Source organism: Oryzias latipes, chromosome 13, assembly GCF_002234675.1.
Source record: "Oryzias latipes chromosome 13, ASM223467v1".
Lineage (NCBI taxonomy): Eukaryota > Metazoa > Chordata > Actinopteri > Beloniformes > Adrianichthyidae > Oryzias > Oryzias latipes.
This window is the reverse complement of record NC_019871.2, coordinates 668,043-677,079: the sequence shown is the minus strand read 5'-3', so window position 1 is coordinate 677,079 and position 9,037 is coordinate 668,043. Positions and strand designations below refer to the sequence as shown.

At 52.6% G+C, this 9,037-nt stretch overlaps 1 protein-coding gene across 1 annotated transcript in view; it reads left to right on the top strand.

Annotated features, from left to right (window-relative positions):
• Nucleotides 1-2,800: 2,800 nt before the first annotated feature.
• The window catches only part of LOC101172555 (NLR family CARD domain-containing protein 3), a 12,745-nt gene continuing 6,508 nt past the window's right edge, over nucleotides 2,801-9,037 (top strand). Inside the window, exons 1-6 of the mRNA XM_023961398.1 lie at nucleotides 2,801-3,041; nucleotides 4,255-4,362; nucleotides 4,522-4,641; nucleotides 4,804-4,997; nucleotides 6,292-8,122; nucleotides 8,673-8,846. Coding sequence (XP_023817166.1) covers nucleotides 2,926-3,041; nucleotides 4,255-4,362; nucleotides 4,522-4,641; nucleotides 4,804-4,997; nucleotides 6,292-8,122; nucleotides 8,673-8,846 — 2,543 coding nt within the window. The 5' untranslated portion in view covers nucleotides 2,801-2,925. The remainder of the gene's footprint in view (nucleotides 3,042-4,254; nucleotides 4,363-4,521; nucleotides 4,642-4,803; nucleotides 4,998-6,291; nucleotides 8,123-8,672; nucleotides 8,847-9,037) is intronic.

The following is a 9,037-nucleotide window of genomic DNA, read 5'->3' as shown; positions in this document are numbered from 1 at the left end:
CTGCTCCTCCTCCGCTCCTCTTCTGCTCCTCCGCCGCTCCTCTGCCGCTCCTCCGCCGCTCTTCTTCTGCTCCTCTGCGGCTCCTCTGCCGCTCCTCCGCTCCTCCGCTGCTCTTCCGCCGCTCCTCTGCTGCTCCTCCGCCGCTCCTCCGCTCCTCTGCTGCTCCTCTGCCGCTCTTCTTCCGCCGCTCCTCCGCCGCTCCTCTGCTGCTCCTCCTCCGCTCCTCTGCTGCTCCTCTGCTGCTCCTCCTCCGCCGCTCCTCTGCCGCTCCTCTTCTGCTCCTCCGCCGCTCCTCTGCTGCTCCTCTGCTGCTCCTCTGCCGCTCCTCTGCGGCTCCTCTTCTGCTCTTCTGCGTCTCCTCTGCTGCTCCTCTGCTGCTCCTCCTCCGCTCCTCTTCTGCTCCTCCGCCGCTCCTCTGCCGCTCCTCTGCCGCTCCTCCGCCGCTCTTCTTCTGCTCCTCTGCGGCTCCTCTGCCGCTCCTCCTCCGCTGCTCTTCCGCCGCTCCTCTTCTGCTCCTCCGCCGCTCCTCTGCCGCTCCTCTGCTGCTCCTCCGCCGCTCCTCTTCTGCTCCTCTGCTGCTCCTCTGCTGCTCCTCTGCTGCTCTTCCACCGCTCTTCTGCGGCTCCTCTGCGGCTCCTCTGCCGCTCCTCCTCCGCTGCTCTTCCGCCGCTCCTCTGCTGCTCCTCCGCCGCTCCTCCGCCGCTCCTCTGCTGCTCCTCTGCCGCTCTTCTTCCGCCGCTCCTCCGCCGCTCCTCTGCTGCTCCTCCTCCGCTCCTCTGCTGCTCCTCTGCTGCTCCTCCTCCGCCGCTCCTCTGCCGCTCCTCTTCTGCTCCTCCGCCGCTCCTCTGCTGCTCCTCTGCCGCTCCTCTGCGGCTCATCTTCTGCTCCTCTGCGTCTCCTCTGCTGCTCCTCTGCTGCTCCTCCTCCGCTCCTCTGCTGCTCCTCTGCTGCTCCTCCTCCGCCGCTCCTCTGCCGCTCCTCTGCTGCTCCTCTGCCGCTCTTCTTCCGCCGCTCCTCCGCCGCTCCTCTGCTGCTCCTCCTCCGCTCCTCTGCTGCTCCTCTGCTGCTCCTCCTCCGCCGCTCCTCTGCCGCTCCTCTTCTGCTCCTCCGCCGCCCCTCTGCTGCTCCTCTGCCGCTCCTCTGCGGCTCATCTTCTGCTCCTCTGCGTCTCCTCTGCTGGTCCTCTGCTGCTCCTCTTCCGCTCCTCTGCCGCTCCTCTGCCGCTCCTCCGCCGCTCCTCTGCTGCTCCTCCGCCGCTCCTCCGCCGCTCTTCTTCTGCTCCTCTGCCGCTCCTCTGCCGCTGCTCCTCCGCCGCTGCTCTTCTGCTTCTCCGCCGCTCCTCTGCTGCTCCTCTGCTGCTCCTCTGCGGCTCCTCTTCTGCTCCTCTGCCGCTCCTCCTCCGCTCCTCTGCCGCTCCTCCGCCGCTCCTCTGCTGCTCCTCTTCTGCTCCTCTGCGGCTCCTCAGGTGATGTTTGCTGTTCCTGCTCCGCCCACCTCACCTTTTTTCCGTCTTTGGCAGCAGGTGGATCCGGGTCGGTTCACAGCTGGTCTCATGCTGGAGCTCAGAGGAACATGCAGGACTCCGGCGCTTCAGAACCAGGACTTTGGACCACATCTGTCGCCGTCACGCGTTAGCGGTGGGATCGGATGTTCCGGAGGTCCAGGCGGGTCTTGGGTTTGGATCTCAGCTCCTCCCAGCAGCTCTGAGGCTCCTGCAGCTCGGATCACAGACGGTCCGATTGTCCTCCAGGAGGTTCTGCATTGTTTCCCAGCAGTAGCCGCTCCTCTGACTCTGATGTCTGGAGATCAGGTAACCGTTATGAAGGTTTTCCTGGACGCGTCCCGCCGTGCCCCCCTCCCCCTCCCCTCGGCTGTGAAAGCTGAGCTGCAGCTCTGTGTGGATGTGGGGGCAGACGTGCAGGAGCGCCCCCAGCTCCTGCACGTCTGCTGAGGACGCTCAGAAGATGGCGAGGACACCTGAACGGCTCCAGCATGTCCCGGGTCTTCCCCTGGACCCCCTCCTGGTGGGACATGAACTTTCTCTCACTGCTGCTTTTCCCAGAGTTCCTACGGGAGGAGACGAATGGACGGGCAGAGGCGGGGCCTCAGGATCCTTCTCAGCATCTTCAGGTCCCGTTTGGCCCTAAAATATTGTCCTCCTGGTCCCAGAAGGAGTCCTGAAGGTGTGGGTGTCTGCCTGACGACAGAAGCGACCAGGAGATCGTGAAGGTGGACGTTAGAACATGACAGAAGTGACAAAAGAGCCACGACCGCAGAGCGCCACTTGGAGCGCCAGAGCTGAAACGGCTGCAGCTCAGGAAGATCCGGTTTCCAGACCTCGATGGCCGAACACGGATCTTCACACACACGGTTGATGAGTCTAAAAGAAACCACAACGATAGGAACATTTGAAACTTTGTTTCTGTCCGCTTCCGCTAAAACTCGTTTTCACCGTTGAGGAAAAAGAAAACAAGTCTTTAAAATTCCTTCATCTGCAGTGAAATGTTCTAGAAAAGAAGGAGGAGAGCAGAAGAAACCTCCTGAACATCACCTCCTGCTCCTCATGTCCCTCCTGTCACCTCTGGATCCTCCAGCAGGGGGAGCCACAGCCCTCTATACACTGCAGCTCCTTCTGGAAGATCTGCAGCTTTTTGCAGAACTTTGACTGCATTCATGGAGGAGAAGATGTGAGGAAGAGGAGGCTCCCGTGGAGCAGAGTTCTCCTTCCACGCTGAGGAGGCTTCATCTGGACATTTCTGCCCGTATTTGAAGTTCAGAGGCTCATGCATGACCACATCCTGTCACGTGTTCTAAGGGGGCGGAGCTTAGAAAGTGAAAGCAGAGTTTGCAGACGTGTTGCAGTTGTGTGTTGTTCTGCTGTGGAGTGTCAGATGTCTTTTTGTTTTTGTGCTTCCACACTGACCGATGAAGATGAGTTGCTCAGAGGAAGAGGAGGCACACAGCCGTGGGCTGAAGGAGGTGCAGCCATCTGAAGGAGGGCCTGAACCCTGTAGGCCTGATCCTGGATCCTGGGACTCACAGTAAGTTGGGGTTTCACTTTCAGCAGAAGCTGCGCTCTCAGCCTGGCGGCTGCGCAGACGTCTTCTCTTGGAATGCAGACAGGAACCCTCAGGTTCTCCTCATGTGGTTCCTTTGGTCTCCTCAGACCTAACGGACCAATCAGGCTTCAGACCAGCTTCAGACGTTCCTCACAAATGTGTTTTTCTTTGTCCTTTTAGCTCAAATGTTCTCCTCTAAATGATAGCAGTTCTAATCCAGTTGATCATTTGAGGCACAAACAGCTTTGATTGTGTTTGTTGACTAAAACCAGCCGGATGTCATCGATGAGAAAGATTAGCGTCAGAAACCTGCTTCAAGGTGGGTTCAGGTAAGGGATGATGCCTGACGAGGCGTCCATCACAGAAATGAACGGAGGACGCTGAAGCAGAGGACGGTTGCTTCTGATGATGGACACCTGGAAGGACATTTTCCCGCCTAAACCACGCCCACTTACTAAAAACATGTCAATTCCATCAATTATTCTTGTTCTTTTTTAGCTTTACATCACTTTTTCCCAAAAAGCAGACTGCTTGATGCGTGTTAGGACACGTTGTCACGGTAACGGCCGCCAGTGCAGCAGAGAGACCCCTCAGCCAATGAACTACACAGCCCAGGAGCCCCGCCCCCTGCACATATCTGGACAATAAAACTAAATAATTGGGGACATTTTTACTTTACTTTTTTGGGGTTGTCATTGATCAGAATATGATCTGTAATCCTTTTTATTGATTGATTTTGTCCTCTGGTCCTTTTTTTTAACTTTTCTGTGTGGTGTTTAGATGCCGTGTGTCTTTCCTCCTCTTTGTTAAGAAAGTTGATCAAAAGACGACAAAAAGACCCACCTGACCAACAAGAGCGGTTTCTGATGGAGCTGGGGGCGTGGCCTGACTCATGTCATTTAGAGACTTGTAACGAGTTCCTGAGTGCAGGATGTCAGCGAACGTTGATGTTTCAGGCCCTTCATTAGAATCATTTGAACAGAAATCTCTGATCTCATCTCTGATGATCTTTGATTTCTCTCCCCGTCACACTGAAAGCCCAGTTTGGTCTCTGTTCTCCCCTGGAGTCCTGATGAAAATCCATGAAGAGTTTCCAGGAATGGATTGGTGTGAGGAGACGGGGGACGTTCAGAGGACGACCATGGAAGCTGAGAGGAATCAGACCTCACCTCCTCTCTGATGTTTGTGTCTGCAGAGGTCAGACGCTCCCGTCTGCATCGTCCAGCTGTGGATCCATGAAGAGCGACAGATCCAAAGGTCAACCTGAAAACTTCAGTTCTGGATGTGGATCTGCAGACTCAAAGTAAACCTCAGACTCTTCCATCTAAGTTGACTTTTCATGTTTTTGGTTTCAAGACTCAGTGGTGGTCTTTGAAGGCCCCCCTCCATTGGTTGAATATGCCCCCCCCCCTTGGTTGGATAAGTTTCTTCTGTTGAGTAAAGGTTGTAAATGTGTCTGCAGAGCTCCGCCCCTCACACTGGAGGACCGCCCAGCAGCATTCATCTGTGAGTCCTTGAAGAGCGACAAATCCAGAGAATACGTCATTAACTTCAAACATGGACCTGGACCCTTAAAGTCCAGGTAAGAACCAGTTCTCTGAACTGGTCCGAGCTCAGGCAGAACACAGTTCTCATGAGTAGTGAGTGATCATCAGTAGGTCCATTCCGGGGTTCTGTGTCTTTAGGGAAGTCTTCATGATCTTTATCTACTGTCTTTGCCTCAGTCTTCTCTTGGTGTCCACAGAGAGAGGAAGAGGAGATCTGTTAGTGAAGAGGAGCCGCAGTCCGGCTGCGTTTTATGTCAGGACGTCCTGAAGGATCCGGTCTCCACCAGCTGTGGACATTGGTTCTGTAGAAGGTGCATCACCTCTCACTGGGACCAGTCTGCTGCATCAGGACACCGGTCCTGTCCTGATTGTAGTTCAAGGTCCACACCGGGTGAGTTTGATCAGACTTTAGAGGAGCATCTCTGGAAAACGTTTCCTTCATCCCTTAAAGAATTCAAAAACGCTAAAACCACCAGAACCTTTAGGGATTTCAGAATCCGGGTTCTAGATCAATTCTTCTCTATGATGGTGAACCTGTGAGTTCCTGAAGAGGAAAAGTCTTTCTAAAAGAAACTGGAACAACTGGACTGTAGTATAAGAGAACTGGACTTAGTGACCCCTCCCCCTGGCATTCCAAACAGGAAGTGACTTCTTTAGAGGACATAAACAGCTGTTCTTCACTCAAGAACCATTCTTCATCCGATATTTTTAGCATGTTCTTTTTTTCAGGATGTGTTTTCTGTAGCTCAAGTTATAAACTGACCAATCAGATGCCTCAATAAAAGTAGGTGGAGCCTGCTGGCCCCACCTCCAACGTTCAAAACATTTGATTGACAGACTTTGTGTAGTCCGCTTTGAAGTATTAGAGGTGTGGCTTTCCAACAAGCTCACTCCTGATTGGTGAGAGTGGTTGCCATAGAAACGATGACTCAGACCGACTTGGACTAATCACTGCTCACTGACAGCGTCTGGCTCCAACATGGCGGCAAAAGTATCGTAAAAAAAATGGCGACCAAATCGACCTCATTTGGTTGGAGCTGGAAGTAAACCGTTTATGATGATGTCACACTGACTCAGTCCACTTCTCTGATAAAGTAAATGGTTCTGAGAGGACAGGAAGGAACAATTACTCTAGAACATCGGTTATGACCCCTGAAGGTGAGTCTGAAACTGGACCTATGACGTGAAAAACGACCCCCACCAGTCCAGGTCCAGAGGAGCAGAACTCAGAACCAAGTCTGCTGTAGCCTCAGGGTCCTCGCTCAAACAAGGATACTTTAAAAACCAAACTCCTAATTCTGTAAACCTGAAACCATACAAGGGAAGTTCCGTCTCCATGGATGTTATTCCTCATCACACAGCAAGTGGAAACATGACAGACGAGCAAAACACTAACAGACTTCTCTGACATGGACTGAAGTGACCGCGTTTCTCCAGACTGTAGTTGTTTTCAACAAGCGTGGCACCAAAAGGTTAGCATTTAACGATAGCTAGCATGACGGACTGGTGGTTTAAGCAAAGAACAACCCAACAGAGAATTACCCAGCATGCCTCACTGCAAACACCACAACATCCAAAGTCCAAAATGAGACTGAAGATCTGCTGATGGACTCAGTTATGAAAACTAAACTTCTGTTTTGTTGGAGACTCATGACATTTTTTTCTCTGCTGTCTTTCTTCTTCAGATGTTGGACTGAAGGAGCCATTAGATGAACATCAGATCAGTTTGAGGAGGAGATGTGAACATGCAACTGAAGAATCAGGAAAAGAAATGCCCCTGAACCGGATCTACACTGAGCTCTACATCACAGAGGGACTGAGAGAAGAGGTCCAGACCCAACATGAGGTGAGGCAGCTGGAGACCTCCTCCAAGACCAACAGGCGTCATGATGCTCCAATCAGGAACCAGGACATCCTGAAACCCTTACCTGACCAGCATGGATCCATCAGAGTGGTTCTGACCAGTGGCGTTGCTGGAGCTGGAAAAAGCTTCTCGGTGCAGAAGTTCACTCTGGACTGGGCAGAGGGCTCGGAGAACCAAGACATCAGTGCTGTGGTTCCTCTTTCCTTCAGGGAGCTGAACTTGATCAGAGACCAGCAGCACAGTCTTCTCTCTCTGATCCAGCTGTTCCATCCAACGTTCCAGAAGATCCCAGCAGAGCAGCTGTCTGTCTGCAAACTTCTCTTCATCTGTGACGGTCTGGATGAAAGCAGACTTTCTCTGGACTTCAGCAACAGTCCGGCGGTGTCTGATGTCACACAGACGTCCTCAGTCAACGTGCTGCTGATAAACCTCATCCAGGGACGTCTGCTGCCCTCAGCTCTGGTCTGGATCACGTCCAGACCTGCAGCAGCCAATCAGATCCCTGCTTCATGTGTGGACAGACTGACAGAAGTACGAGGCTTCAATGATGCTCAGAAGGAGGAGTACTTCAGGAGGAGGTTCCCAGATGAAGAGCAGTCCAGCAGAATCATCTCCCACATCAAGACCTCCAGGAGCCTTCACATCATGTGTGAGGTTCCAGTCTTCTGCTGGATCACTGCTGTGGTTCTGGAGAACATGGTGTCCACAGAGCAGGGAACGGAGCTGCCCACCACCCTGACTGACATGTACTCCCACTTCCTGATGGTCCAGACAAAGAGGAAGAAGAACAAGTACCAGCAGGAACATCAGACAAGTCCACAAGAGCTGGCAGAGGCGGACAGGGAAGTTCTTCTGAAGCTGGGGGGGCTGGCATTTGAAAATCTGGAGAAAGGAAACATCATGTTCTACCAAGAAGACCTGCAGCAGTGTGGTCTGGACGTCACCGAGGCCTCGGTGTACTCTGGAGTTTGTACTGAGATCTTCAGAAGAGAGTGTGGAATCTTCCAGAAAGCGGTCTACAGCTTTGTTCATCTGAGCGTTCAGGAGTTTCTGGCTGCAGTCTACATGTTCCACTGTTACTCCAACAGGAACACCAAAGTTATGAAGGACTTCCTGAAGGATCAAAGAAACATCTCATCTCTGGATGAGTTTCTGAGTAGAGTCATGGAGAAATCCCTGCAGAGCAAAACTGGACATCTGGACCTTTGTGTTCGATTCCTTCATGGCCTCTCTGTGGAGTCCAACCAGAGGCTCTTAGGGGGTCTGCTGGGTCAGACGGACCAGAGTCCAGAAACCATCCAGAGAGTCACCAACAACCTCAAGATGGTACAGAAGGACGAGGAGACACCAGAAGACTACTCTCTGCCATGGCAGATGATGAGTGGAGATCAAATCTCTCCTGACAGAAGAATCAACATCTTCCACTGTCTGATGGAGATGAAGGACCTCTCAGTCCATAAAGACGTTCAGGAGTTCCTGAAGTCAGAGAACAGAGCAGAGAAGAGACTCTCAGAGATCCACTGCTCTGCTCTGGCCTACATGCTGCAGATGTCAGAGGAGGTTCTGGATCAGCTGGACCTGGACGAGTACAACATGACAAACGAGGCTCGGCGGAGGCTGATCCCAGCTGTGAGGAACTGCAGGAAGTTCAGGTGAGTCCAGAAGTCCTTTGTGTGGAAACAAACCTGTTAAATCAAAGACACAAAGCTTTATCACGTCGGTAAAAGACTTTAGTGTGTGGCCTTGAACTGGAATAGAGCTTTGAAAGAAAAAGTCTGGAGCAGATTCACCAGATTTACGTCGCTACGACATTTCACACCGAGCCTCTTCCAACTGTAGGTACATCATGCACTAGTGCCGGGTCGCCACAGTCCTGCGTGAAGGTGCATCCCATGGGCGGTGTGAACGTGGCATCAGGGTTTGTCTGTATAACAGCAGCCTCTAGAAGCGACCCACAGGTTACATGGAGTATAGTCTGTGAACTGAGAGAAAACTCCCTGAATGAAGCAAACTCTGGAACATCTGCTGTTGGAGAAACAGAACTGCAGCACTGAGATTGGAGGAAGCAGATGGAAGAAGAATGGGAGGAGTTGAAGGAACCTGAAAAATGTTAAAGCCACAGAGAATGACATTTCAAACAGTTTTGCTGTTTCATCTCACAGAAGCTCTGGAGATCACCTGTTCCTGTCTTTGTCTTCACAGACTCACCAACTGTGGACTCTCAGAGACGGACTGTGGAGTCGTGGCTTCAGCCCTGAAGTCCAACCCGTCCCACCTGACCGAGCTGGACCTGAGCAAGAACCAGCTGAAGCATTCAGCAGTGGAGCTCCTGTGTGCCGGACTGCAAAGTCCAAACTGCAGACTACAGATTCTGAGGTCAGAAGAGTGAGGCGGCTGGTCGGTTCGTCTCTCAGAGGACCTCTTTCTCTAGCTTTTCTCCACACTCCTTGTTCGTCGGGGCGTGGTCTTACCCTGCTGACCTTTTATTTCTTCTGCACTCATTAACACAATCTTTGAAACCATCAAGGTGGGATTGTTCTGCTGTTGTCCCACCGCTCTGAAGACGT